Below are 27,072 nucleotides of genomic sequence, written 5' to 3' on the forward strand. Positions count from 1 at the left end.
AGCGAATGCGCAGGCGCAAAAAAAAGTTCAGTGGAGTCGAGATCCACCGTCAGTAACCTTTTGCTGGAAGAGGAATGATATTTAAGAATTTAAATAGGGAATTTATATTAATTGACACGATCGTGGACAATCATAAAAGAAAACAGCCGTGGGGGAAAACAGTAGCTTCCGATCATCTCCACGATCGAAGAAAAACTGTTGGGGAAATACCTCTCGTGCTCGAAGTTGGTGTTTTCCTGACGAGGAAGCTAACTGGCTAACATGATTAGCTTGGGGCGAGAAAAGTGGACGATTTGTCAACATCACAACGGGGGACAGTAAGAAAGAAAAACACTCTTTGATCGGTCCTTGTTTTTTAGGCCGGACGTTTTGAAAGAAAACGGAGTCACTGTGTTGATTTACAAAGTATTTGACTCTTAGTACTGTGGCCCACGAGTTGTGACGCTCTTTAATCGTGGCAACAACTGATCCAGGTAACACGCAGTGATCTCAACACTTGGCTTGCAACATCAAAACCCGCTGCCAGTCCTCCTTGCGGGGCTACACTTTGTAATGGGGCCCCTGCAGAGTTAGTAGGACGCCTTGAAGCTGTGTGAATCCCATCCAACCATGGGAGGATGTGTGGGAAGATACTGGGAACGATGGGATGATACACAGAGCAGAGGCTCTTCCAGAAACGGTGGTCGAGGAGGTAAGAACATCACGTCAGGAGTAGGAAATATTTTTAATGGGAAATGTGACGTTGACCACTTGTGGTTGTGTTTCACTCATCAAATTACTGGGTCATTGAGGTTCTGGTGTCCAAGGGTGGCAGACAGCCTCAGAAGCACTGACATGAAAATGATTCTTAAGTATATTCGTTTCGATTTGGATAAATCTGCAGCATTGCAAAGCTTGAAAATAATTTTTACAGATAGTTCTGCAAATTAATTTCTGATATCAGTAAGAATGCATGTGATGCAGTTATTATTATTGTAGTGGTTTATTATGTCTGCTACTTTCTTGAAATTGCACATTCTTCAAAAGAAAAAATACCATATTTTGATTTTCTTTCCTACATGAAAATCAAGACTCAATAGTATTTTAGCGACCAGACTAAACTGGAGCAGCACGCAGACATGCTTTTTATACGGCTGCATAGTTTCTGACCCAGAGAACAATTCAAAAGAAATTTGGCTCAGCATAACACAAAAATTCCTTTTAATTATTCGGCGGTTAGAGGCTCTGAAGACAACACTGGTGAATGTTGTTATGGAGTTTTGCTGCTCAACAAGCATGCATTTCCCATTATCACATTTGGCTGAACTTCTTTTACTGTTATTTTTAGAATTTAGAAGCTCATCTTCTCAAAGAGGCCTTCCCAAACTTTTAAACACTTCAAATCTACTGTGTTAGAGGCTGAACTGTGTGTGTTATTTTTATCTGAAGTCACAGAAGGCCGAAGCGTTGTAATGATAAGCAGTATTTTAAGGGAACCAGCCCATATCTTCTTAAAGTATACATCCTTTGTCTTCATGGTCTATATTATTATAGACATCCATTGCAGTGCCAGTTTGCAGCCTGCATTTATGCCATTTTTCTGTATGTAATGCAGAAAAAGCATTTTAAGAATTGTCGGTGCTTGTGAGGAAGCCGCGTGGATTTAAATCTTACACCGTGACACCATGTTCTCCGTAACCCGTCTGCGTGATAAATAATTAGTTTGAAAGAAAGGCGACCGTCTTGGATTTGCCTTTTTTTTTTTTTTTTTTTTTTTTTAAACTCCTCATTTCCCATTGCTTCCAATCTCTGGGAATTAATTAAGATGGTTGGTCATTTGACTGATGATACAAGCTTACACATTTCTCTTAAAGGGATTGAAAACCATTGTGCTGAAAATGTGCACGCACCCAGCGGTCTATTAGATAAGTGCTTAAGGTAAATATTTAATGACAGGGGGAAACACAAGTAAAGTTCCGTAGATAACAGCGACACATGCTTCATGCATATTGTAAACGCTGAATGGAGTCTTGAATAGTAAGATTTGTGCTGGATGTTCTCTTGTCAAGCCAATGCACGGCAATTAAAATGATGTCATAACCTGATCATTTTCCAAACAATTTTTATGAGGTGTACTTTTTTACCAGTGTGTGCTATCAATAGAGCCATAAAATAAAACCGTTTTGGTTTCTTTTCTGTTTACAGCTCGTAATGAGCCGCTAAAGAAAGATCGACCGAAGTGGAAGAGCGAGTATCCAATGACCGAGGGCCAACTACGGAGTAAGCGCGACGAATTTTGGGACACAGCCCCGGCTTTTGACGGCCGCAAGGAGATCTGGGATGCCCTAAAGGCTGCCGCCGTGGCTCTGGAGTGTAACGACCACGAGCTGGCCCAAGCCATTGTCGACGGCGCCAGTATCACCCTGCCGCACGGTGAGCCATAATACTCAATGCTACAAAAAGAACTACTTTTGTAAACTCTGATCTTTTTTTTATCCCAGGTACCCTGACGGAGTGTTACGACGAACTCGGCAATCGCTATCAGCTGCCTGTTTATTGCCTCGCTCCGCCCATCAACCTCATTTCAGAACGCAGCGACGACGATCACAGCGACAGCCCCCAACTGCCCGTCGCGCCCAAGAAGGAATTTCAGCTGAAGGTACACTTGGATTTAATCCCTTCCATCCTCAAATCTGCATGAGGATTTATTTTACTGTCGAACAACAGTTAATCCAAAAATATTCTTCAAACATCACAAAAAAAAAAAAAAAAAAATTCCCTGCAGGTGCGCCTGTCCACGGGTAAGGACCTGCGTCTGAGCGCCAGCATGACGGACACTATCGGTCAGCTGAAGAAGCAGCTGCACGCCCAGGAGGACATCGAGGCCGCCCACCAACGCTGGTTCTTCTCGGGAAAACTTCTTACGGACAAGACACGGCTGCAAGACACCAAGATCCAAAAGGACTTTGTTATTCAGGTCATCGTCAACCCTCAGGCTCAACCCAAGATGTCACCTACAGCAACCACCAGCAGCAGCAGTCCTGAAACAGAATAGCTGAGGTCCAAAACAGGACCTTCAGTGGAATAAAGCCACCACTACGCACGCAATTCTCTGACCTTTGCCCTTTTCCCAATGCTTGCTAGGTGCCAATGGGGAAAACGTGAGGAGGTGTTTGTGCGGGCATCAATGGACTCATTTATGTCACCGCAATCTAGGATAACAATCTCTTTAATAGTTCCTTATATTGTGAAAATGACAACAATGGAGCTTTTTTTTTTGCACATTTTAAGAGAACTCTCGAAGGTGTTTGCGTGCCTTCTATCAAACAAAACAAAAAAGGGTTCATGTCCACGTGGAAAGTTGAATTGCTAGTCCAGCCCCTTTAAAAAAACACATCAACAATCTAAGCTAAGCTGCCCTTTTTAACAATCATTTGGGTGTGTTTGTGTGGACTTCTTCAGGAACTTCAGTCGCTTATACAGGAAATTAAGAATTCTTTTCTAAATAAGATGTCTGTTATTGACACTATCCATACCCTATTTGTTTTGTTCTTTCTGTTTTTTTCTCCGCGGTAAAATATCAGTCCAATAACCAGTTGTCGTTACGGCTCGGTAGAAACCGCCCCTCGGTAGAAACTCCTAACTAGTCCTCGTTGGAGGTGTTCTAAAGCACAAAACTGCAGTACCAATTCCAGAAAAAACAAAACCTGTTTTGACTTGTCGTTTGCAGATAGCAGTATGCTCTCTTATGTACTGTAGCGCTGCACGTCATGAGTTTGTTTTGTCTGAAAGGCAAACTGTCCCGTTTGCTGGAGCAAAACTACAACAAAACAATTTATTGCTATTAAATAGCTATCAGGTGAATTTTTCAAGCTGGAAAAAAACCCCGTAGCAAAAGTGTAACTCCACTTGAACTTAAATCTGATTCCTGTGCAATGCAGTGACTCATCTTGTGTCTCATGACTTGCCTTTACACAGTGTGCTGCTGGTCGCTGTCAAACTTGATTTATGCTGTTATTATGTCGATATTGTCTCTTAAAACAGGCAATATCAGTGGATTGCAATGTCGTATTTTTTTTTTTAAATAGTACAATCATAGAAATACATTTTAACCCCACCTCACCATAGCAAGATTTCTGTATTTATCAGCTTGTTAGCCAGAGCTTCTTGCTATGAGTAGGTTTTTTATTCATTATGCAAACTTGATTAAGGAATTTCTCTATGTGCAATAAATACACTCTAGACATAGGCCTAGATGACCGTGCATTTGATAGAATACCAGCTTTGTGTATGTGTTTCATATCCGAGCAGGAACAGACACGACACTTCTTGTATGAATCAGCAGACGCATTTGTCCATTGTTTGTTTACCTTTAACACTTTGTATTCCAAGCTGTTGCCCTGACCTTTACCTGGGAGCTTATCTTTTTACAAAATAAATAATTATTACAAATTGCCTATGTCTTTTTTTTTTTTAAACCTTTATCATGTTCTATTTATTTATGAGTCAGTTTATCATAAAGGGTGGGGTTTTGTCACATTTGTTTCAGTAAGGCGATGACTAACCAGGTCATATTTTTGTTAGTTTTGAAATCAATGTGAGTTAATATGGTGCCTCAATAACACTTCCAATACATCAACTAAACGGATTTTAATTCAGAATTCCTTTTTTTTCCCCCAAATTGATTTTGACTCAACTTTTAACCAATCTAAACCACCAGTAGGGATTATAATAAATAAATAGATTTTCATTTAAAATTTTATTTAAAGTATATAATGTAAGGCAATCTAATAAAGACCCATTCATAACCTCCATAAATCGTACACCAAGGACTACCAGAAATACCCAGCGATAAAATGCAAGTGTTCTAATCTACCACTAGATGACGCTCCTCACCTATACAATGAACTAAAAGGCTGTAATCTGGAAAATGAATGCCATAGTATCCTTTGAAAGCATTGCGCCACCAACTCCCCCTTTCTGCAAACCCAAGTTAGTCACTTGTGGATCTGTGGAGGATGTGGTGCATGCAAGCAGACCCGGAGAAAAAGCCCCTATTGACAGTGGAATTTCACTGGGAGCTTCATGTTTGTGGTCACTCTGCATGTCTCAGCCCATTCTACACTTTTTCCAAAGCACCAGCACCACTGTAGTCAATGAGGTTTAGAGGGGGCTCACAATGTCCGCAGGGCATGGACTGTGTACGTTTGATTTATTTTTCTTTAGCTTCTTTGTTCATATGAATAGCATATGCATAAAACCAGAGTTTAAATGACGTCACATAACATGACAGTAAAACGTCAACCCAATTTTGGCTGTAGCCCTCTCGCTTAAAAAAAAAACCCACAAGATATGAATGAATATTTTATTTATCAGCGTGTCATCAATCTGGTAACCACGGCAACGATACGAACTTCAGTGAAGTGCATACTATTTTAAGTGCGTATGGTACAAGTGTAAGAAAACTGCAGACTTTGATACGTCATTAACTTGCCGCCATGTTGGAATGCGTCATCCAATATGGAAAATAATACATAAGCAAAAACTTTATATTCGATTACAATGTAAATGTAATTCCATATAATTGATGGATAAATATTTACGATTACATTTTTTTTTTTTGGGCACAGGAACGGGAATTTTACCGAACGTCCCCAGTTTCCCGCTATTTTGGTAAAACCCGGAAAAGTGTGGAACAAGGGCGCGAAAAGTGCGAAAAGGGAGGCAAGCATACAAGGGTGAATATTTGGACAAGGTCAAAGACTTTGAGGATAAAATAATGACCAAAAGTGAATACATTTGGATTAAATGTTCAATAAAAACTGAAAAAAGACTTACCAACACAAACGTTTTGAAACTCGAAGTTTCTGGACGTTGTCTTTCATTCATTGGATACAGGTAAGCTAAACTTAATAGTGTTAGTATTCATACTCTTTAAGTTGTTGTTCGCTTTAGAGATGAAAACGGCCATTTTAATTATCAGAGACAATGTACTTTTTGTGTTGTGGTGATAAATATTTTATCGCAGTAAACTCTGCCAGAGTTTGGCTTCTGCTAACTTGGTGTAGCACCTGCGGCTAAAGCAAAACCCTGGCTGGGTTATTTACTTTCTGGACCTGGATTTGACATCTCTGGGCTTGACTAACTAGCTTGGTTTCACCATAGTAACTTCCTTAAGACTTAACTTGAAACATACTTGTGACTTGCACTATTTGACTTGGCCTTTTTCTTTGTCTGTCTTTCAAGGAACTTTACTGAGTTGGCGGGACATGTTCCCATGGAGGCCATAAAATACATACATTTTCACCAAAAAACAAACACTTTCAAGAATTGATGAGTTTTCAGGCATGGTGAGTCCCAACAAAACTGTGATTAATTAATTTGAACAATAAAGACAAATACAAACCCTGGTGTTGACTGCCTTTCACTTTTACTTGTATAACAATGTTATAGTCAAGCTTTAATTGCTTCTGTTTTTCATCCCATTCTAACATTGTCAATTGAAGATGCTAAATGTTGCCAAATCTGTTTTTACCAATTGATTGCTATTTGATTGTTGATTTCCAAAGAAAAAGTATCAAAAGTGATATAATGTTCTGATGGTTATTAATACATCAGATTGTTATGCAAAGTTTCCCACCAGAATAGATAGAAAGGAGTCAAATCCTCTCAAAATCCAAAGTGTTTGTATAGTCTTGTTATGGCAGCTTAATCCTCCATCTCCTACTCTCACTGTACTCTTATGTCTACTTACCTAACAAACTAAATCTAGACTGTTTGTCACCTGCAGAGCTTTTACTGTAACCCCCGAAGTGAACTTGGTCACCTTCTGTAGTCTGACAGGATTGGTCACAGGGCCCAGTAGGACCACAGCCAATGGAAGATAGACCAAGGACAGAGAAGGTAATTCCATATCAGAATGAGTTCTTGTTCAATTTATTTAATGATCATCTAGAACAAGGTTGTTCAATGTGTGGCCTTTTCTGATCCGGTATCAGCTCCATTGAGCTTTTACATGAGCAAATGTCTTGTAATATAAAATTAAAAAAATATATATTTATTTTTATATTCATCTATTAAATTAAATAATTTGGTAGTATTGTAAAAACAAAATATTTTTTATTGTCAGCCACATAGCATAATTGCCTCAGTCATATTTGAGTATCTTTAGAAATGAAAAAAATTAATTTTAGAGCACACAGTGGTATTTTTTTTATTTGTGTGTTTTTCCATCCCATTGTGTTAAGGGTTTCATTACAACACATTGTTTTTGTTTTATCCAAAAGAACCAATTACCCAATTTGATGTTTACATAAGATGTTGCCATGTGTGCCCCCCCCACAATAGCGCACACTAAATACACATATATCCTTATTTGCAAGCCAGCCAATCAGGAAGTGAGCTTTTCTCGTAGCAGACTGAAGCTTAGGAGAATCTTCTGGAGGCCTTGCAGGTTTGTCTAACCCTCACTTTCCCACAGTTATGGGGAAACGTGACGCTACGGGGGCTCGAAGCTTAGCGAAAGGGGAGGGGAGAAGAGTCGAACCTGAAAATTGCAGGTTTGACTTAAACATTCCCTCGAGCTCCTTTCGCTGTGGTTTTCTGGAACGCTGCTCAATTCATATACTATATGTAGGCTCAAAAAAACGGAGCCGTATGCACACATGTAAAGGAAATCGTCATTCAGCTGCACAGTGACAAGGATTCTTATTAAAGAAGTATTTTGAAAAAAAGTAGAAAAATTGTATTAAACAAAATGTACTGTTTCAAAAATAAAGTCCTAATGTTTTGCCAATTAAGTCTTGATTTAAATATTGCAGCTGAATACTCAGTCAGCCAGTCAGATAGCATTAGCAGCTTTTATTTTCTCCACAACACCATTTAAATCACTTTCTTCTGACAGAAGAGAATCCCTTAGTGGCACGCTCCTGATTGAAAAACACACGCATCTTCAGAAAAGTGGCCTACATAAAGCTCTGTCCAAGCCGCACGACAGGGCACGGCAGTGGAAAATGACAATTGCTGTCACTGCCTCTTGAGCTATCATGTTGCGCAGTCAGGATTGCTTGGCGGGCATCAGACGTTTACCGCGGACAGATGGCGAATTCGCATTCATCACATTTTTTTAGCGGGGGAAAAGTAACACTGTGACGTCTTAGCAGAACCACTAAAATGGAAAAAGGCAAGGATGGGCTTCCTGAACTCTTCTGCTGCTTGTGCATGACAAAAAAAGTTTTTGGTGGAATACTTACTAATTTTTCCACACATTTCCCTCCACCACTTTTATCATATTCAGCCTATCCCTTTATACTGGTCACCACTTAATCTGGAAAAATAAAGACTAACCACGAGACCACCCTATTGACCCTTCACAGTGATGTCATAGGTCTTGCTTTCAAGGGATATGATACACGTCCCCACTGTTAAAAGCGGGGCTCTGTTGCAGCTGTGAGTGGAAGGAAAGGGTGACTGTGGGGGTGGGAGTAGATTCTCTGCCACACAAGTTGCCCCCGGGCTTGAGTGGTTACTTTGGCAGGAAAGCAGGGGAAAAGAAGAGGAGAGTGTGTGTGTGTGCCACGTTTGCATCACACCACTTTCATCCCATCTAGTGGAGAAGTAGACTCCTTAATACTTTGGAACACCCTACATATTCATGTTTCAGTATTTGCAAATTAATTTATTCCCAGATTTTGTGTTGGAATTAATTCTACATAGTATTTGCTAAAAATATTTTTTTTGTGCTAAGGCGCCCTCTGGTGGCATCCAGATGTCAAGGAGTATGTTGAGGTGAGTTGAGGAGTTTTGTCGCATTATAGCAGATTTATGCAATATAGCAAGAGTGCACATAACAAATTGTGATTATAGCCAGGGAGCACCAATTAAAGTTTTTTTTTTTTCCCCCTCCCTTGCAGCAGCACAAAGAGGTTCCAAGACAGGGAATGTTTTGGCGTTTATTTGAGTCGCCATGGTTACCAAGAAAATCCAGGAAACAATGATGCATCATACCAACCTCGCCGCATGGTGTTTTTGTATCAGGTCAGTGAGTTTCAGTCTGGGGGTAACGCGAGACCGAGTTGAAACATCAGCGCATTCCCAAGTGCTTTCATTTGTCTGGGTCACTAAGAAAGAAAGGATGAGAGACAGCACCGGAGAGGGAAAACCAAACAGCCGTAAACATGTCATCAATGAAATTGGAGACAAAAAGCAAATTTTCCCTCCTCAGTTTCTTCATCCTCATGTTTTGGATAGAGCCCATGCCTTAAAACATCCCTCAACCCACTTTGCTTAACATAAGGGGGAAAAATAGACTTCACACTCCACACAAAGTATTAAACGGGTGGGCAATATTGTATCAGAAACACAAATACATTTGTTATTCCTGCTACAGCAGAACACGGTAGGTAAAATGTCAACTATTGCTACTGGGACAACACTGAAGAACTGAAATGTTTTTACAAGGTAAGTGCTATTGTACATCTTGCAATCTGAATTAACTATCCCCACCCAAATCACTCTATACACAGCCCTTAATGTGTAAACTTCTGGCAAAAAAAAAAAAAAAAAAAAGACTCCACCCCTAGTACTCCTGTGAATGGAACCCTTATCCACTGCAAACGTGGTAAATGTGGACAGGCAAACCCCTCTTACACTCCACAATAACATTTAGATTCAGTAGAAGCAGCCTGATAGAAGCTTGGAAGTCAACCTTTATTGATACAGTTTAAAAGATCAAACCAGTCAAGAAATCATATACGTCTTTCATAATTGCATCGCTACTGCTTTTTTTTATACTGCACTGATTAGCATAACACATGCCTCTTAAAAATGTCACATACCCACTTGTAAGCCACTGTAGCTGTTTCCCATAATGGAATTCCTGCATTAGGAAATACAAAAGGCCAGAGATGCTTGAGGTTCACCTTGTTTTAGCCCTTCTGAAAGCTTGAATCCAAACAATCACAATGGCATATGGCCACATTAAAAATTCATTCAAAATCACCGTGAGGATAATAATGATTACTACACACAATAGAAGACAAGTGGTTAATGATAAAGTCAATAAAAATGATTGCATGTAATTGATACAAATACTTTAATCAAGCATTTGAGTTTTCTGATTTGATACTTGTAATTTGGAGTGCCAAAATAGCGAGGGAAATGTAATAACTTTTCCTGCTGAAAATTTATTTAAAGCAACCATTTTCTTTGTATTCTGTGAAACCATGGCATAACTGATTTAAGTTCACAATAAGAGACACAATCAAGTTATAGAAGAAAACAAAAAATAAAACATCAATTCATAGGGCACTGCATATGAAAGGATTATTTTTCATTTTTCAATCCCTCCAGCCAAAATAATTGCCAAATCTCATTCACTGGACACTACATTACAACAACATAATGCAATCCAATACATCACTTCCAAAAAGATCTAATGTGCCCCTGTGAGTGCACATTTTACTCAAATCAAAATACTAAGGTCTGTTATAACCTGAATTTGTTGAAAAAGCTGCTCGGCCTCGTCTGACTGGCAACCTAGTTTAGACTCTGTGCAGTGTTTATAGTCGGTGGTTGGACACCTTGTCGATTATTCAAGTACTCTCCTCTATTTCGCTCAGGAAATAAATTAGTTGCTCTGTGAACTGCCCTGCAGTTGCAATGTGACTGTTGATTTAAAAAAAAAATGCAGACATAGCATAATACAAAAGTAGAGAATCAGGATTGAGCCACAAAAAGTTGAGGAGAGTCATTAACCTGATTTATGGCAGCTTGGATTCATGACTTTTAAATTCCATAAATGCAAACAAAAACAGAGTACTGTGTTCCAGCAGTCTATGTGTGCAGATTTAAAATGAACCTAAATAACCAAAAATTACATATTGTCGTGTTGTAAATCAAATCACATGGTATAAGGACAAAATCCAAAGCCTCAAAGAGAAAAAAAACAACAACCAAAAACACATCATAAAAATATAATGAAAACACATATTTTAGGAAAAAAACTTCTGTACACTTCCCTGTCAAAACATATTACAAAAATGTCTGTCTTTCAAAATGATTTCCTGAATTAAGAAATTGTTCTTTAGTATGTTGTTGCCTCAAAAAAAAAAAAAAAATACATTGACAAAAATAATACCAGCATTTTGGCTAATTGAACTCAACCCAATCAATTTTGGAAAAATAATTCCCAGATTCTTAACTTCATTCACTTCTCGATGGCATAGGCACAACTCAGTAGTTGATTAAAAAAACATCCAATGAATCATCTGTTGACTTTGGTCCCAATAGGTTTTGCTGTCCTGCAACAATTATCCTGTTAAACAATTCCCTGCATCACCCCGTTCACTTTGTACAAAAGTTAAACTACAAGGCAAACCGTTAAATGGTGTGCAAAACACTGATAAAAATGTGCTTGTTCATTAAAAAGTTATTGCTCATTAAAATATGTTCTCAGTGAGGGGTGATAATAAACATTTATATGATTGCTGAGTTCTTTCATAAATTGTGTATAGCCATCTGAGGGCTTTCAAAAAATGAAATGGTCCCTTATAGTGTTTAATAGCACCCTTGGTGAAACATACATTGCAAACAAGACGGTAAGTCTTTAAGGTAAGTCTTTAAGGTAAGTCTTGAAGGTAAGTCTTGAAGGTAAGACTTTAAAGCCTCAAGTAGTTTGATATAAAACTCTTGGCTGTTTGACTTGACAGATTTTCTACATTAGAACAAAATGAACTGATAACTGGTCAGGCTGGTGTTGTTTGGTGAATAGCAAAAGAATCCCAGGGTGGAGGACCAACTGTAGACTGAAGGAGGTGGTCAACAGGGTGGGTCAGTCAGTCAGTGAAGTCAAAATGGGTCCATGAGAGGGGCGGGGCCGCGGGAAAGCGTGGGGGATGTCATTCATGGTCGCAGGCTAGGTGGTGGACGTGACGGCGGTGGGCAGTGAAGCCCGGGGGGCATGCGGGATGGCGGGGGACCCGGTGGTAGCTGGACCACGGGCGGTGCTCTGGACGGAGGGCTTGAAGTGACGGGGGAGTCTGGGACGTGGTGGTAGTCAGGCTGCGGCGGTGGCGGTGAGGGGGTGTGGATGGGGCTGCGCGGTGCCGACCTGGCCGGTTGGGACCCTGCTTTCACTCTCGTGAAGTTGATGCACCGACCCTGAAGTTAAATAAAGTCACATACTTTTAACACTGCCGCAGCTAGAGGGGGAGCCGCGGGGCACTTTCCAGTGTTGTATTTGTTCTTTTCAACTGGTTGTCTAATCCCTACAGTTATTAGAAACATTCCATTATTTTTGGTTAGACTTTTTATTTGTTAAAGTTTTCAGAGAATACAATGGAAATTGGTGCAGTTGTGTGCCACGGGCATTACCTCATCGACTCTTTAGAGAGTTAAATGCCTCCTGGAGAGACTTGTGTTAAATGAATAAGATGTGCAGAGGAAGTCACGACTAAGTGATTTTTGATCGTGTGTCTTTTGTGTTTGTAGCTCAGCCTCATGCATGCTCTGACGTCAACATAAATGATGTGGTTTGAAGCAGAGGTTACAGAGTTTATTGCAGGCAAGAGCTGAAAGGGCTGTGTGTGTGTTGGTGTGTGTGGAATCTTTAAGACTTCCATGTCTGTGACTTAACTCGTCCGACATGTTGAGCGCAGTGGTTTTTAACTGTTGTCACTCTGAGAATCTTTTGTTTTTCCTAGCTTTCCGCAACCCTGCAAACAATCCTAAAAGTTAAACCTGCTCAATATTTGCGATAAGAAATCCACAGTTTGGTCGAGCCACAGACTCCACGATTGTGAGGTGTTCCTCGCTAGTGTATGAAACCAAAACTTTCAAGAGATCCCATGGGTTTTAATTTCAGTATTCTAGTGCGTTTGAAGCTGAAAAAGGACCGATTACTCATCCTGTCTTCCTTCCTCTGCCCGTCTGGTTCACTCCTACTGGCGCATGTCTCCCCCAAGTCGACTCCTACATTTTAACACCTGCTTCACATTACGAACCAGAAATGGGCGTCAGAGGCTGTGTGATTGCTGGCTCTATGTCATCTTTGTAGCTCGATAGCGGCCAGTCACAGAGATTCCCATAGTTTATTTTTAAAGCCTGCAGTCTTTGTATTAGAAACCAGATAAGATCTTGTCTGAGTTCAGAAAAATCTGATCTGAAAGGTAAAGTTAAATCCTTGAGAGTATTTGTGGTTAAAGTATATTCCTTTTATCCCTCAAGTGTTTCAGCAGTTTTTGAAATACTATCATTTGCTTTTATTCATTCAGCTACAATCTTAATCTGTCCTGATCCAAGCACCAGTTAAAATCATGCCTGTCCTTGCAGAAAATACTCCAATAATTCTTTTAACAGGAACATGTACAACCCTTTTTGCCCTAAGCGACTAAAAGTCGCCATCAGCTTTGCAAACTGGCAGACACAAAAAAGATTCAATTTCCGTCATTGGCACGTCTCTACTTGGTGACTTGCACTGGCTAGGCATGACGCAACGTTTGCCTTTAAGACGAAATCATGCCATTTTCCACTAAAGTCAAATGCGGTTTGCAATGAAGCCTTAGAAATAGCTCCAGGCTAGCTCATTTCCAGGCACTGGAATGCTGTATTTCACTCCGAGTGGAAACAAGCATCTTTTAATTTAATCCTTTGATTTGAAGACGCGTTACCTGAGCTTTATTTGGGAAAATGTGCTTGCCAAATCACAGTCCAAAATTTGGGCATTCTTTAAATAAATAGTGGCGCACAAGTGGGCATTAGTGTTGCTACGGAATGCTTGTTCATGGCGAGTCAACAGCTGTTTCATTACTGCTGTACATGACACTATTTGGACCTTGGTTCTACACACAAACTGCAATTTACGTCAGTCAAACTTGACTTATTGGAGAAAAACATCTTTGAGGTTTGATATTGAATCTTCAGTGTTGACGTGTGGAAGGGTAATTTTATTAACTTCTGGAAACAAAGCTCAAAGCACCATTTTAGTTTCCTAGTGGTGCCAATATACACAATTTTGCTTTTAGTCTTCTCAAATCTTGCTACACAGCGTTTGGTTGAAAAGCAGAGGAGCTTAAGTCAACTTAAGAGCAAAAATATGAGTAAGAGGTAGGAAACAGATGAAGTGCAGGTGGCTACTCACATGATCACCCGGCTGGGGCCTCATCAAAGAGACCTGGTCGTACCCACGACGAAACAGTGCCCATATAGCATCCAGTTTACCCTGAATGACACAGATGGGATGTCCATTTAACAATTGAAATCACTGTGCCATACAATCCGGGATTTACAGATACCATGTCTGCCGCTGCTATGGTTATGACGTTCACTATGAATCATACTTAATCCCTTTGTAACATACTTGTGGTTAGTTAATGCAATGAATTGCATTTTGACAACTAGGATTTATGAGATTCAATGTAATATTATATAACCGTAGCTGTGAACCTAAGTGTACTGGAATGTTCTTTCCTTATATAAGGTGAGTCTAGTCAGCATGCATAGTGACTGGACATTTTCCTACTGCTGACTGCGGGGTGTCGCCTTTCACCATGAATTACAGCAGTGGAGGAGTCATGTCCAAATACGCCGGCAGTGTGTACAGATAACACTGCTTCTCTACGAATGACCGGTGTTGTTACATAGAGCTCTTTGTGCACACTAAAAACACAAACACAACTGACGCCAGGTCTAATAATGGTTCAGTGTTTGGAGTGGATGTTTGTTTATTTCTTTGGATGTCAGAGGAGACCCACATCTCTATTTAGGAAAACCTGTTGATACAGTATGATGAATATCATGCTCATCCACTTAAAACACTTTCCAATCACTACTTTTGCTGACTACACTGGATCCCTTTTCTATTATGTATGAATAAAAGCACACTTGTGGCGCTCTTTACCCGAATGGGTGTGTACCACTTCCGGTTCTGAGGTGGCTTCTTGGGAGATTTCTTGGGTTTGGGCTCAAAGGGTTCGTATTCCTGCTCTGGCATTTTCACCACCGCGTTCTTCGGCTTCTCCAGCTTTGCCCCTTCCTCGGTGGATCCCTTTCCGCCCCAACGCACCTTTAAGACAGGAGTGACCGTTTCTAGTTTTACTTGCTACTTAATATATCAGTACCATGCATTACCTCCATCCTCTTGATCCCTCCGATTCCTCTTCCGCCATAGTAAGAGGCATCCACAGTGGGCCACTTCTTCTTTGGCAGACCATCTTCATCATCTGACTCCTATTATATACAAGTACAATAATCTAATTCAAAGACTTTTGGGTGGGATGCTACAATATACAGTAGTTCACCTTTCTCTAAATATTTTCGTCTTATTGGTATGTTTCAACTTACGGGCTCAGGAGGAGGTGGAGGAGGAGGTTCTTTGATCACCTGGAAAAGCAGCATACATAATTCACATTCACAAGAGATCAAAACATCATAGTTTTGCTTTTGAGAGAGTTTTGGAGAGCCCTTATCTTCCTGTAGTTTTTAGACCAACTTTTCTTTTTAATGTTCTTACCACTGTGCAGCAGAGAGGCCAGAACCACCACATAAGCAGTAGGGCCAGTAGCAGAAACAACACCAGCAGGGTGATTAGAAGAATGGTGCCATCAAACTGTGAAAGACATGCATAGTATTTAAAAGATGACAAACATAAATTATATGATCTTGTCTCAGACATTATTAGAATCAAGACCACTATACTCATTGACAAGATATGGTAACCTTTGAGGTACAGTGAAGGTGACTTGAATATCTGAGTGTTGCTATGGACCAGAACCTGACAGGAAACCACCAGAAACTATGTAATTTGTATCCTCTTGACTCTACCCTTGCACCACCCCTCAATCAAACAACCGGGTAAATTGGAATGACATCCAGGCATAGCCTCTGGACACGACTGTGGAAAGATCTTGCGCAATAACGCCTCCAAATCAAGAGAAGCAATCGCATTAGAGGCAATATAAGTAATGGAAAGTTAAGTTACACAAGAAAAATAGTGACGGTTATAATCATTGCTGAAGTCAACAACTTTACACATGAGTAGAAAGGCTGCCTTCAGGCTTCTACTGTCAGTGGTCAAGCTAGTGTTTGTATTTTTTTTATTCCCCCCCTCGATGACAGCAATTCATGTAATCTGGGAGATCCCTAAGCGAATCCATCAGTAACTTTAAGCTTAATGTCTGTGAGCTAAGTATGGTTCCCATTACGGTACCACAGATGAGGATCAGATGTAGGTCAACTTAAGCCGTCGTATCTTGCGGGCAAAGACACAGACTATTTATCAGAAATCAGCGGTAACGCCGTCATAGACATGGTCGGGGAGTGATGAACTGTTTCCTAGAAGGCAAATAGTACATTTATGAGTTCCATGAAAATTGCTGATTAGCTGGCACATGTATGACGCAATTTGACTCCACTACTTTTGCAGAGCACAATTTGGAAATTACATGTGACTTATTTGCCGTACTGATTTGTTTCCCTTAATGTTCAGAAATTGTGCTTCTACTGGTCTACAGTTAAAGAGGACAGAAGTTGATTGAACCCACATGCTATGAATAAAGATATCAACCCTCCTTTTAGAAACACAATTAAAATATAAGCTGCTACTTACACACTCTGTCGTGTTGATGTGCACATTACTGCTGATGAAAGACAGACCGTCGTTCATGCTCACTTGAAGATAAATAACCCTGAAACAAAACAATGACAATTTAATTGAACATGAGAGTCAATGCCAAGTATGTTTCGATTCAGTCTGACGTCTATTCGAATGAAGTCATTGAACTTGGCACCAAATGTCACTGAGCCATAAGATCGTAAGTAAGTAAGTAACGTCAAACTTGCTTATAGCCGTTAACAACAAAACACAAAGGCCCCTTAAATGTGTTTGACAAAAAGCAGCACAAAAAGATTGGGTGGATTTCAATAGGAACTAATAAAACAAATAGAAACATTCAAAAGTCTCCTGTTCTTAAGGATCACTTAGGCCCCTATTTTTGTTTTAATTTAAGAATTTACTAAGCCCTCTTGATGCCCTAAATCATTTCCTCCTCCAAGGGTGGAAAAACAATTCTGCAAAATCCTAGTGACCTCTGGTGACCCTTTGGCAGTGAGCTCCCTAAAAACATGTGAACGCTTTTGGACGCCCCCACCCCAAACCCCTCCCTTGTTGAACCAGGTGAACGTGAAAGAAGTTAAGCAGATGGAAAACAGGCCACCCAACTGATAAAGCTGCTTGAACATTGAGACACATAGACTGTCTGGCTTATAAGAAAGGGTGACGATAAGGGAACGCTTCGTGGCTGCAGTTCATGAACAGAACCCTGCATATGATGTTGACACTGCCATTAAACTACATCAAGTGAGCAAAAAAAATGACTGTTTGATGTGCGATATATATGAGGCGGTTGGCTTTTTCCAGATGTGGTTTAGTTATCCACATCACAAATACTGATGATAATCTGCAACATATGTGATAAAGTGAAAGTGCAGGACGGCAACTAAAGAAAAAACAAGAATAGAGTGTAGCCCTTATCCAAGCATGTTCAAACATGTTTATTCAGGCCACTTAATTAATAATTCCATAATTACACTTTAATTTAAACTACTCTAATCCCCCTCTACCACCATCCGTGTTAAAAATTGGTATGCGATAGATCTGGTAGATGAGTAGCTTAGCCTACTTTAGGGTAACTCGTAAAATGTACATTTATGGAAACATGAGAAATGAGATTCAAGTTGAAAATATTTCCATCTGGATGCATTTAAAAGGCCTTAAAATATCCCACTGAATGACAAAATTACGGATTTCTCTGAAGTAAACCAGCCTCCAGTTTTTTAACATTCTGACATGCAAAAATATTTTTAATGGCCAGTTGTGCCGCAAAGATGCAAGAGGGCTCTCCCTGCAGGCTCTCCGCCATGCTGTGAAACGAGATGTGTGCAAACACAACAAATGGCCTCACGTTTGAAAGACCCCCACTCGCTGCTATGCGGCTTTGATCGGCCCAGCTAGACTGGTAAAGCTGATGAGCTGACAAACCTTTTTTTTTTTTTAAGGGACACTGTGAAATGTGGAAAGAAAATGACATGCAAGGAGACGTAGATAGTTTGTGGGTTGTGAAGCCACAGTGGCAGCAAATGTTAAGGAGCAGGGAGGAAGAAGGATGGTGAAGAAAGATGGTTGGAGTAGCAGATGATTAGGTGGTGATGCATGAAGCCATGGAAAGTTACGTAGGATTTTTAAGTGGGACGCATGATGAAATGTCTCCACAATTGCTGCTACCACGTTAATATCTTCAACATCATCTGTGAATTGTCTTTTCATTTTCTTCTGTGACATTACAAATAAGTCATTTATAACTCCGTGGCTATGCTTCATTAAATATGGAAGTCTTCATTCGCTACAAGAGATTTAGTCTTACTGCATTTTTGTAACAAATGCACAAAGCTTCTCATGTGTCGCAGAGCTGCTTATATTTTACTAAGCGGCCCTGGAATTCAGAAAAAAAGGCAGGGATAGGGTCAGGTGTGTAGTATGTATGTACCAATATACACGTGACACTGTTTTTCCATGTTAAGAGGAAAAATGTTTGCTCGTAGAAGACATTGCGGAAGTGTACATATTGAAAAACTGACTTGAATGTTTGGATACAAAAAGACAATTTCAATATGCTGTTTCAAAAAAACGTACTTTCCGACTTCCTCAATGACAGGAGCTGGACATAGCAGGAAGGTGTTTTCTACACTTGCAGGTTTCTCATCTACACAAATCAAATAGAGCAAATTTTTACTTTCACATGTAAGTTAGGTCCACAACTGTGGAATCAAAATTATTGATGTCTACTTACTGATTGTGATGGTATCGTTAATTTTAAAGCTGCACAGGACCTGGTTGATGTCCCTGCCATGGAGGAAACCGTTCCCTCGCACCACCACTTGGAATGTCTCTGGTTACATGCCAATATATTGGGAACATAAGATTAGTAATCACAGTCAATTGCATATTGCATCAATGTAAAATCCCTCGATTTAATCAGTTTGATGTAGATCAACGCTGTTATTCTGGTTTGTGTGCGTATGCTTGCGTGTATGCTGCCCCACCTCCTGCACATACACTGGATGGCTCAGCTGCCAAGATCTCAATGCAAGATTTCTTAATAATCTGAATGGGAAAAAAAATATAGATTTTCACGTCATACATCTTTTACGCTATATGTTTGCATCACACAAGATTTGTCAAAACCTCGCAGCTTGTATCATATGACTTCAGCAGCACAATGCAAATACAGTTGTTGGCTTTCTTTATACCATATAGCTTTATATTTACCGAATCGATAACACCTCGGAGGGCGTGGAAGCCTCCCAAAACAGGAAACACATGTTCGATGGTGTCTGCAATGGTCGCCAGCTATATTTATCCATGACCAGGACATCAGGTGGGAATAGAAAAATACAAGAGAAAATTAATTATGATTTTAAAAAGTACCTAATTGATACAAGGTTAAAGTTAATCTCCTTTCTAATAATTGTCAAACTACAATAGTAAACCTTACGAATATATCCACTCTATGAAACATCAATGGTATTTAATAAATACATAAAGAAATAAACCCGCTGTTGAACATCAAGACAGTATTTAAATGCATTGTCATGCTACAAATCTAAGTTGTAGTGCTCTCAAGTGGCCAAAACAACACAATGTTGATCAATTTGCAGTTCAAAACAAATTGCATAAGATACCTGAGTCTCATTGAAGTCTTTAACGCCAACACAATACACAATGGCACCAAGAGACCTGGCTCGCTCGGCCTGTTGTAAAACAGGACGCAATGGGAATTATTCCCAGAAAAACAAGCAATCAAACAACGGGTGTTCCCTGGCTTCCCGTAAAGTGCAACGTGTAAAACGTGTGCCACTTTAATGGTGCGGTTGCTAACCTCTTGCTGCGCGTCGATAAGCTGATGTTCTTGCAGTTCTCCGTCTGTCAGTGCTATAATTACGCTGGCCTTGCCTGCAAAATAAGAACAGTGATGGTACAGCCACTACAAAATCTGAAAAAATTGAAGGGTGCCATTAAGGAATGCGCCCTTTGAATATTTATGAAAATAGTGTTCAGATCTGTGCTGCTTATTGTGTCTTTATTGTTTGTTATACCCTGTTAGTGATTAGTCAGTAGGTGCTCACCAAAGTTCTCCTGGTATATCTGCTCATTTGCCTTTAACAAGGAGATAGGTTGGTCAGAATGATATTTATATTTTATAAACACTAGACAGTGTGCACTGCTCGCCATTTGACTCTTTTGTTAATAAATAATACAGAGCTTAATTGCCTACCTTATAAAGTCCAAGGTGCATAAATGTATCTCCACCTGGAGTCTCTCTTTTCAGTTTATTCAGCCCTTTTTGGATGTCCACTCTGCAAAAGAGAACACATCCGTATGTGTTTGCTTTAAATTAGTGTCCTTTTTCTTTTTTATCAGGTTATCAAAAAAAGCAAAGCGGTTTCACGCAGTAACAGCCCCACACGTTCATTTAAAACCATGTGTCTCCAGGGCAACATCTGCTTTCACTCAGGTGCCATGCTTTGAATTAAGTTTGCTGACGATTGCTTCCTTTTGCGTGAGAGCATGCGGCATTGCACTGTCATGCGGTTTGGGACTTTAGCCTCCTCAGCTTTAATGTCATTAATAATGTGGATGGTCAAAATAATTTGTCTTACCTTTTCTCTGTAAGTTTTAAGATGGTTGATGCGCTTGAGGAGAATGTTATGAAGGACATCCTAAGCATGGGACTGGGGGAAAAAAGAGGATAGAATGAGCAAATGAGGCTTTTTGGTAAATGGTAAAAGTCACTTCTGCTAATTTAACAGCTCAACTGATTGAAACATTAGCCTGCTAAGTGTTTCAACATATGATGGGATGTCAGGATACACTTCATTTTATGACTCCGTATGTGTGTGTTCCTCTGTGTAGAACGTCATGGGGCTTCAGGAAGTCCAAAGGAGAGGAAAGACATTTTCAAAGTGTCCACAATCGTAAAATTGTTTCACGACCTCATATGGTCCACTTGAATTTTTGGAAGTGCACACAAAACATGAAAATTGGCCTTAAAATAGTGCAAGTAGCTGACTGTTATTTTGACATTCGATAAAAGCATGTTTTAATTTTTATCCTTTTATTCAAAAACATGACAGTTCAAATTGACTGTTCAGAAAATGCACTAATGTGAATTAATGATGATTAAGATGCTGGTTTGGTTCATGATGTCAGGAAATTGGCCAAAATGTTGCTCATTATTTTCCCAAGATAATCAGTCCTGTTTCGTAGAGGACTTTAGAAAAGGGAGAATATATAGTATACTGTAGAGAAGTTGAACTTCTGAACATTTGGAAAAATTTTAATTCAAAAAGTATACAAATAATTCCTTGATCATCAAAAGTTGATTAAAGTGATAACGGATTAATTGTTGATTAATTGTTGCACCTCCAGTTGATAGCATCTTACCTTTTGAATTTCTCTGCTAAATTTTCCACAAAATAGTAGATTTCATCCCAGTGATTCTGCACACTGCCAGACCTGAAACACAAAAACAAACCCTTGCCTTATAGGAAATGATCTAATCGACTGTGGTAAAACGACAACTCCATGCAGATGATGACGCCTACTCAAGTTCAAGGGAGACAGAATGTTTTTGTAGGTGCTGACCGACTGATGTAACAATATTGGACAGAAACCGGCCAACATGTGTTGCTGTTGTAGCACAACACCGGTTTTCCCACAGTACTCACTTGGGTTAACTCCCTTCATGCAAGATGGCTGCATATTGGATGTCTCTGAACAATTTGAATGTATAGGGTGAGAGAGAGAGTTCACACATATGGACATGTCAAGCCTTCTCAATTAACCCAACAAAGGTCTTTGGACTGTAAAAGGAAGTTGAATTTCCAAGAGACAACCCACACAAGCTCTGGAATCAAATGCAAACCTTCTGAACCTTGCTGGGTGAGGCAATAGTGCTACCCACTCATGCACAGTGCTGCAGGAACATCAAATACTGTACGTTCACTGAGATCATTGTACATAGAGAATATTTTGTCATACCAAGTCTCATCATCTACATGATGAGCTGAAAACAGCTCGGGGTTGACTCATACTCCGAGTGAGGAGGACAATAGCAGATTATAGCAATGCTCTCCCTCTATGATTGAGCTTTAGAATTCCCCATGCAGACCACACAGGCTGCAAATAATCCACCCAAAACAGAGAGGTCTTCCACAATGACATGGACTCCATGAACTCCGGCGTCTGCTTGCGTAAATGGTGGCCAAGGTTTTAAGTCAGCATTTTGTCCCTTCTTGTTCGGATAAATCCCCCAACACACACACAAACACACTAAGCCTTTCCCGTAATGCTGACTGAGCTAAGAAGAGGACAAGACCTTAAAGATAAACAATGTTCATATGGTGTAAGCGCATGTAGAAGGATTTCACACACAGCCATACAGATTGCTACGTAAAACAACTCGACAATATTTTGTAGCAGATTGTTCCCTTTTCCAGAGTAGTCATATGAAAATGTCATATGTGAATATTTAGCATGAGGTTTATTTGCTAATACTTCTTGTTTAACTTGGATTACTCCCATTGTGTGAGGTGGCTGGCATCCTGGGACTGAGGTCGAGCTTGCAGTTTTGCTCACCTGTTCAAACACCGCTGGGAGAAAGGAAGTGGGTCCATTCTGTGTGACTATTATTTTATCTGGAGTGCTCTCCCTCCACTAATTTCTTTTGAAATCATAATTTGGTGGTCTAACCCAAGCCCGAAACTAAAGTGGTTTGGGGTCTATCAAAGGTGAGGGGGTATTAGAATGTGTAGACGAAGCGTTTGAGGCCACGTTACATCATCACAAACCATCAGGCATCCACAAAACCTAGATGTTGAAAGCAGGTCCTCAATAGGTGGACTTCACAGGCTTATTTTAAGTATAATGGCCCTTGAGGAGCAGAGTTGCCCATCCCTGGGGTAGTGGGTAAACTGAAGCCTGTCCTAGCTAAGTACTTTATGAGACCTTTTACAGCGTTCTCATATTAATTTTTATGAGATCACTTTGTATTCATCAGTGTGAGAAACTTCCTGATCATGGCATATTATTCCTTTGTGGGAGAGTGAGCATACACTGTATTATGGCTAAATCACTAGGCAACAAAATTTCATGGTCACTGACAGTCATAGCACTTGGTGAGAACAGTCAGTTGGAAACAATGTATACCATTTTCCCACATGTTGCTGCAGCAAGGTTTTCTATGTTGAAGGATTTTGTCTTTGGGATTACGCGCAGATTAGATGTCATGTGAAAACTCTGATGGCTCGATGGTTTGCTAGATATTGTGACAAAGATTGACTAAAGGCTTCCATTTGAGTGCCAAGTTGTGTGTGTTGCAACCTGCTTTCAACACAGCTGGCAAAAAAGTCAAAATAGCTCAGAACTGGTATTCTCCACTGCACTATTAACGCTATCTTGCTGAGTAGGTAAAACACCGATGTCTCGATGTGGAAAACAAAATGAGTCAGTTACTCCTTTGTTGGGGGAGGTTGAAAGTCAAAATAAGAGAGAAAAACAAATGAGATTGCGAGGGAAGAAAGACATTTCCACATTTTCAGGACTCGAAAAAGGAGATATCCAAAAAAGAGCTTGTTGTAAAATATTTTCTTCAGAGCATGTAAATGAAGCCCTTTGGAATCTAAATGTTTGCAGTTGTTGTATCATTGTCATCTGATAACACAATCTAAAGTGACCATATTATGGTAAACTGACTTTGTAATTGTGTATACCGTATGCACAATGTTTTGAATTAATTGAAAATAATATTTATCATTTAAACTGAGATTTATGCATTATTTATGTATTTTAATCCAGTAACTGAAAATATGACAATCACCATTGGAAATAAAAATGGACATGGGCATGACTAATGTAAAAACCTGCCTATCACAGATTAGTTTCGAACATTTTTCTACATTTACACAATTGAAGAAATAATGCCAAGTTATGGAGACCTTTGCATATTACAGCCTAGTTTTTATTTAGTTGAGGTTAAGCCAGAGTGGACTGGACCTCAGTGAGGGTGGATGACAGCATATGGGGAAAAAGCCCTGTTGGTCTTACTCTGGAGTCTTTGTGGCTTTCGGCTCCATTCTCACGCTTCAAAGTGTGGAAGAAGGAAAAATAAAATTTCAAAAATCCCTACAGCGACCGAGACGGCTTTCTGCCATTCCAGCTGGGCCTATCCAGACCACCCCAGTCTGGAGCCAATAATGCCGCTCCAATTCAACTGACTGGGCACAAAGATTTGTTTGTTTAAAACCACTAACCTACTTTTACAGCGAGTGCTACACTACGACTCTTTACTGGAGCACTGCTGAGTGCATGCACATATATACATGCAACTGAAATGGGATGTTTGAACACAAAGTAGAGAGACATTCCATCTTTACATTTCAGTTTTATTAGCTCTTTAACGTTTAATTTTAACTATGAAAACAATAGGTGTGCGATTTATCCATCCATCCATCCATTTTCTATACCGCTTGTCCCCAATTATCTAAAATAGAAATGACCACATCATCAATATAATTATAAATTATACAAAAAGCAAAGTGGATATGAACGCATACCATACTTTTGCTCTCTAGTATCTAATCTAGTAGAATGTGCTTACATTGTAGAAGCTGATATCAAGAGATTGGGGCTTAAAAATAACTTTGATCGTGGTGAAGAGGCTAGAACATCATTCGTTCCAATGCACATGGAAACATTTTATGGTTGCATTACACCATGCTATATAAATCCTCCATCCAATGTACACCCTATAACTCATACCAATGCCAGGAAAATCAAAAATAAAGAGTTGAGGTAACAACAACTACAATAACACAATAAAATGATTATCTTTTCCACTTCACTATAAAACTGTTGTATTTTGTAGTGTAAACAAACACAAGACAGCTAGTGGGGGGGATGAGTAGATGCTGCTGCTTTCCAGCACTCTGGATGGAGCCATAAAATACGGTCATTAAACTCTTCACGTCAGTGGTAAAACCAACTATAATCGCTTATTTGGAGATAAAATATCCTACCCCATTCAGTCGGTACCCGCAGTGTTGGGTTTGGGTTTTTTATTCAAATCCTCAGGAAAAGATTTTTGTCAGTCATGAAAAGTACTACCATTCTGCATTCTCTGTTCCATATGGATTAAGCCTGGTTGATGCTGTGTCTGCAAAAAAAAATAAAACACCCAATGGATGAGGCTGGGTGTAGGTTTAGTTAGATTTCTGGAGAGCTTCCTCTTGATTTAAGTCCACCATCCATGTCTGCATATAAATCACAAGTCTGCCATGGAGCAGGCTGCAGCTGGCACAAGAGCTAACAATAGCAGCAGCCTATATTCACGTTATTCTTAGCATGGGCCTGTGTTTTAGGCAACAAAGCGAGTCAACAATGGCCTCCACATCTGGATAGCAGCTCTGTGATATAACTTTTGATTCGAGTTGTGCAGCAGATGCTTGTGGGCACAGCACGTCAAACATAAATCTGTGTGGTTAGAAGATTGTATATTCCTGACAAAGACATTCGGCCGATACCTTGAGACGCTATGTCACAAAGCTATCAAAAACAGGCCTAGATGCTGTCCTATATTTTGTTCAAGTTATCACTAGGTTTTTCTATACGCTAGTCAGTCACACATGCCCTTTCAGGTCTCCATAGATCAGTAAATGGTAGTTGGTAGTAGTTGATAATCAATTGGTGTTCATTCAATTATTTTGCTTGATTAAATTTGAAAGTGTGTGGAAGTGCCATTATAACTACTAGTGCCTACTATAAATTACAGTGCATGTAAGAGTGCCTTTTTGTGAGCCGTGAAACCCCTCAAATGGAAGAATGCAATTTTTTTTTTTTCACCATTTCATTATCTTCACTGGCAGTCTGCTCCACGTTGCGGAGATGTCACTAAACCACAGCGTTTTTCCAATGTGGGAGTACAGACAGCGCAAATGACAGGGTAATGGCTGAGCATTCTCTTTGCAAACAAGAAAAAGTAGTAGGCATTGCAAGTAGGTCTTTGTTTAAAAGGATTTGTGTGTGAATTCTAGATTTGGCTACAGAGAACATGACTGTATCATCCAAACAGTCGCTCCTCTTTCTGCTGATTCAGCAAACCACAAGACCTCCTCCTCTGTTGCGTCACCCCCATGCACATGGATGTAGCGATGCACATTAAAACTCATGGCGCAGTCATCATCTTTTAGAAATCCAATTTCTGACACTAATTAAGCAGTAGAAGCACCAAAATGTTTTGGACAGTTGTATTTAAGTATTCACAAAAAGAATCAAAACTTACTTATCAAGCACAAAATAGAGGTCAAAAGCGCCTTGACAAGAACTCTCTTCTTCCTCCTCTTCATCCAGCAGCTCCGGTTCTGCTCTGGCGGATGATGAAGTGAGCAAAAATAATCCAAATAGAAGCAGAGCAAGAGACATGCTCCACAATAATCTTGGCACCATTTCTTCTTTTGTTTGGGGTGAAAAAAAAGTAGTTCCTTTGCGGCGTGGTAAAAACACACTCTGATAAACAGTGTTCTCACATCCCACCAGTCAGCTTTTAAATGAAACGGATGCAAGGAAGAAACAAAGAAAAAGTGTAGTCGGTGTCTTTGCGAAAACGATTAAAAATGGGGGGAAAGTTTCCTGTCAGAGAGTCAAAACATGTTGAAAGTGGGGCAAAAAGGAGGTGAAGAAGCAGAGCGTTGTTGGCACTAGAAGATCTGGGAACCCGTGGGACAAGTTGGACTCAAATGGTCCAGGTTTCATATTTCATCTTGAGGAGGAGAAACTGAGAGAGTGAGAGAGCGAGAGGAAAGAAAATGGGTTAACATCCCATTTTGCTCCTCCCATGTCAAACCGGGAATAAGAGCAGAGGAATAGGCTGATTTTCCTAAAAGTGTGAGCCTTCAAATCTACTCCCACTCCAATAGAGTTTGCATTTTTATTTTCAATGAGACACCTGAAGTTTAAAAATGGGGCATCTCTTAAAGTGACCCTTT

The 27,072-nt window shown here is 39.9% G+C and overlaps 2 protein-coding genes and 1 long non-coding RNA gene across 3 annotated transcripts; 2 read left to right on the forward strand and 1 right to left on the reverse strand.

Annotated features, from left to right (window-relative positions):
• The first annotated feature begins 5 nt into the window (after window positions 1-5).
• ubtd1b (ubiquitin domain containing 1b) lies at window positions 6-4,434 on the forward strand. Its single transcript, XM_049758569.2, has 4 exons — window positions 6-691; window positions 2,185-2,412; window positions 2,481-2,638; window positions 2,765-4,434. The coding sequence occupies exons 1-4, from the start codon at window positions 610-612 to the stop codon at window positions 3,032-3,034; spliced, it is 738 nt and encodes a 245-aa protein (XP_049614526.1). The 5' UTR covers window positions 6-609; the 3' UTR covers window positions 3,035-4,434.
• Window positions 4,435-5,729: 1,295 nt separating this feature from the next.
• Window positions 5,730-9,538, forward strand: LOC125991065 (uncharacterized). The gene is made up of 6 exons (XR_007489178.2): window positions 5,730-5,877; window positions 6,226-6,329; window positions 6,770-6,882; window positions 8,726-8,766; window positions 8,892-9,015; window positions 9,371-9,538. It is a non-coding gene; the product is annotated as an uncharacterized lncRNA (long non-coding RNA).
• Window positions 9,539-9,668: 130 nt separating this feature from the next.
• antxr1c (ANTXR cell adhesion molecule 1c) lies at window positions 9,669-26,868 on the reverse strand. Its single transcript, XM_049758567.2, has 18 exons — window positions 26,370-26,868; window positions 21,476-21,547; window positions 20,692-20,763; window positions 20,307-20,388; window positions 20,158-20,188; window positions 19,911-19,984; window positions 19,714-19,782; window positions 19,301-19,381; window positions 19,075-19,135; window positions 18,822-18,920; window positions 18,665-18,734; window positions 16,583-16,661; window positions 15,488-15,583; window positions 15,319-15,357; window positions 15,106-15,204; window positions 14,876-15,040; window positions 14,117-14,197; window positions 9,669-12,138 (listed from the first exon to the last, which is right to left on the reverse strand). The coding sequence occupies exons 1-18, from the start codon at window positions 26,531-26,533 to the stop codon at window positions 11,881-11,883; spliced, it is 1,692 nt and encodes a 563-aa protein (XP_049614524.1). The 5' UTR covers window positions 26,534-26,868; the 3' UTR covers window positions 9,669-11,880.
• Between the last annotated feature and the right edge of the window lie 204 nt (window positions 26,869-27,072).

Source organism: Syngnathus scovelli, chromosome 21 (genome assembly GCF_024217435.2).
Source record: "Syngnathus scovelli strain Florida chromosome 21, RoL_Ssco_1.2, whole genome shotgun sequence".
NCBI classification, from domain to species: Eukaryota; Metazoa; Chordata; class Actinopteri; order Syngnathiformes; family Syngnathidae; genus Syngnathus; species Syngnathus scovelli.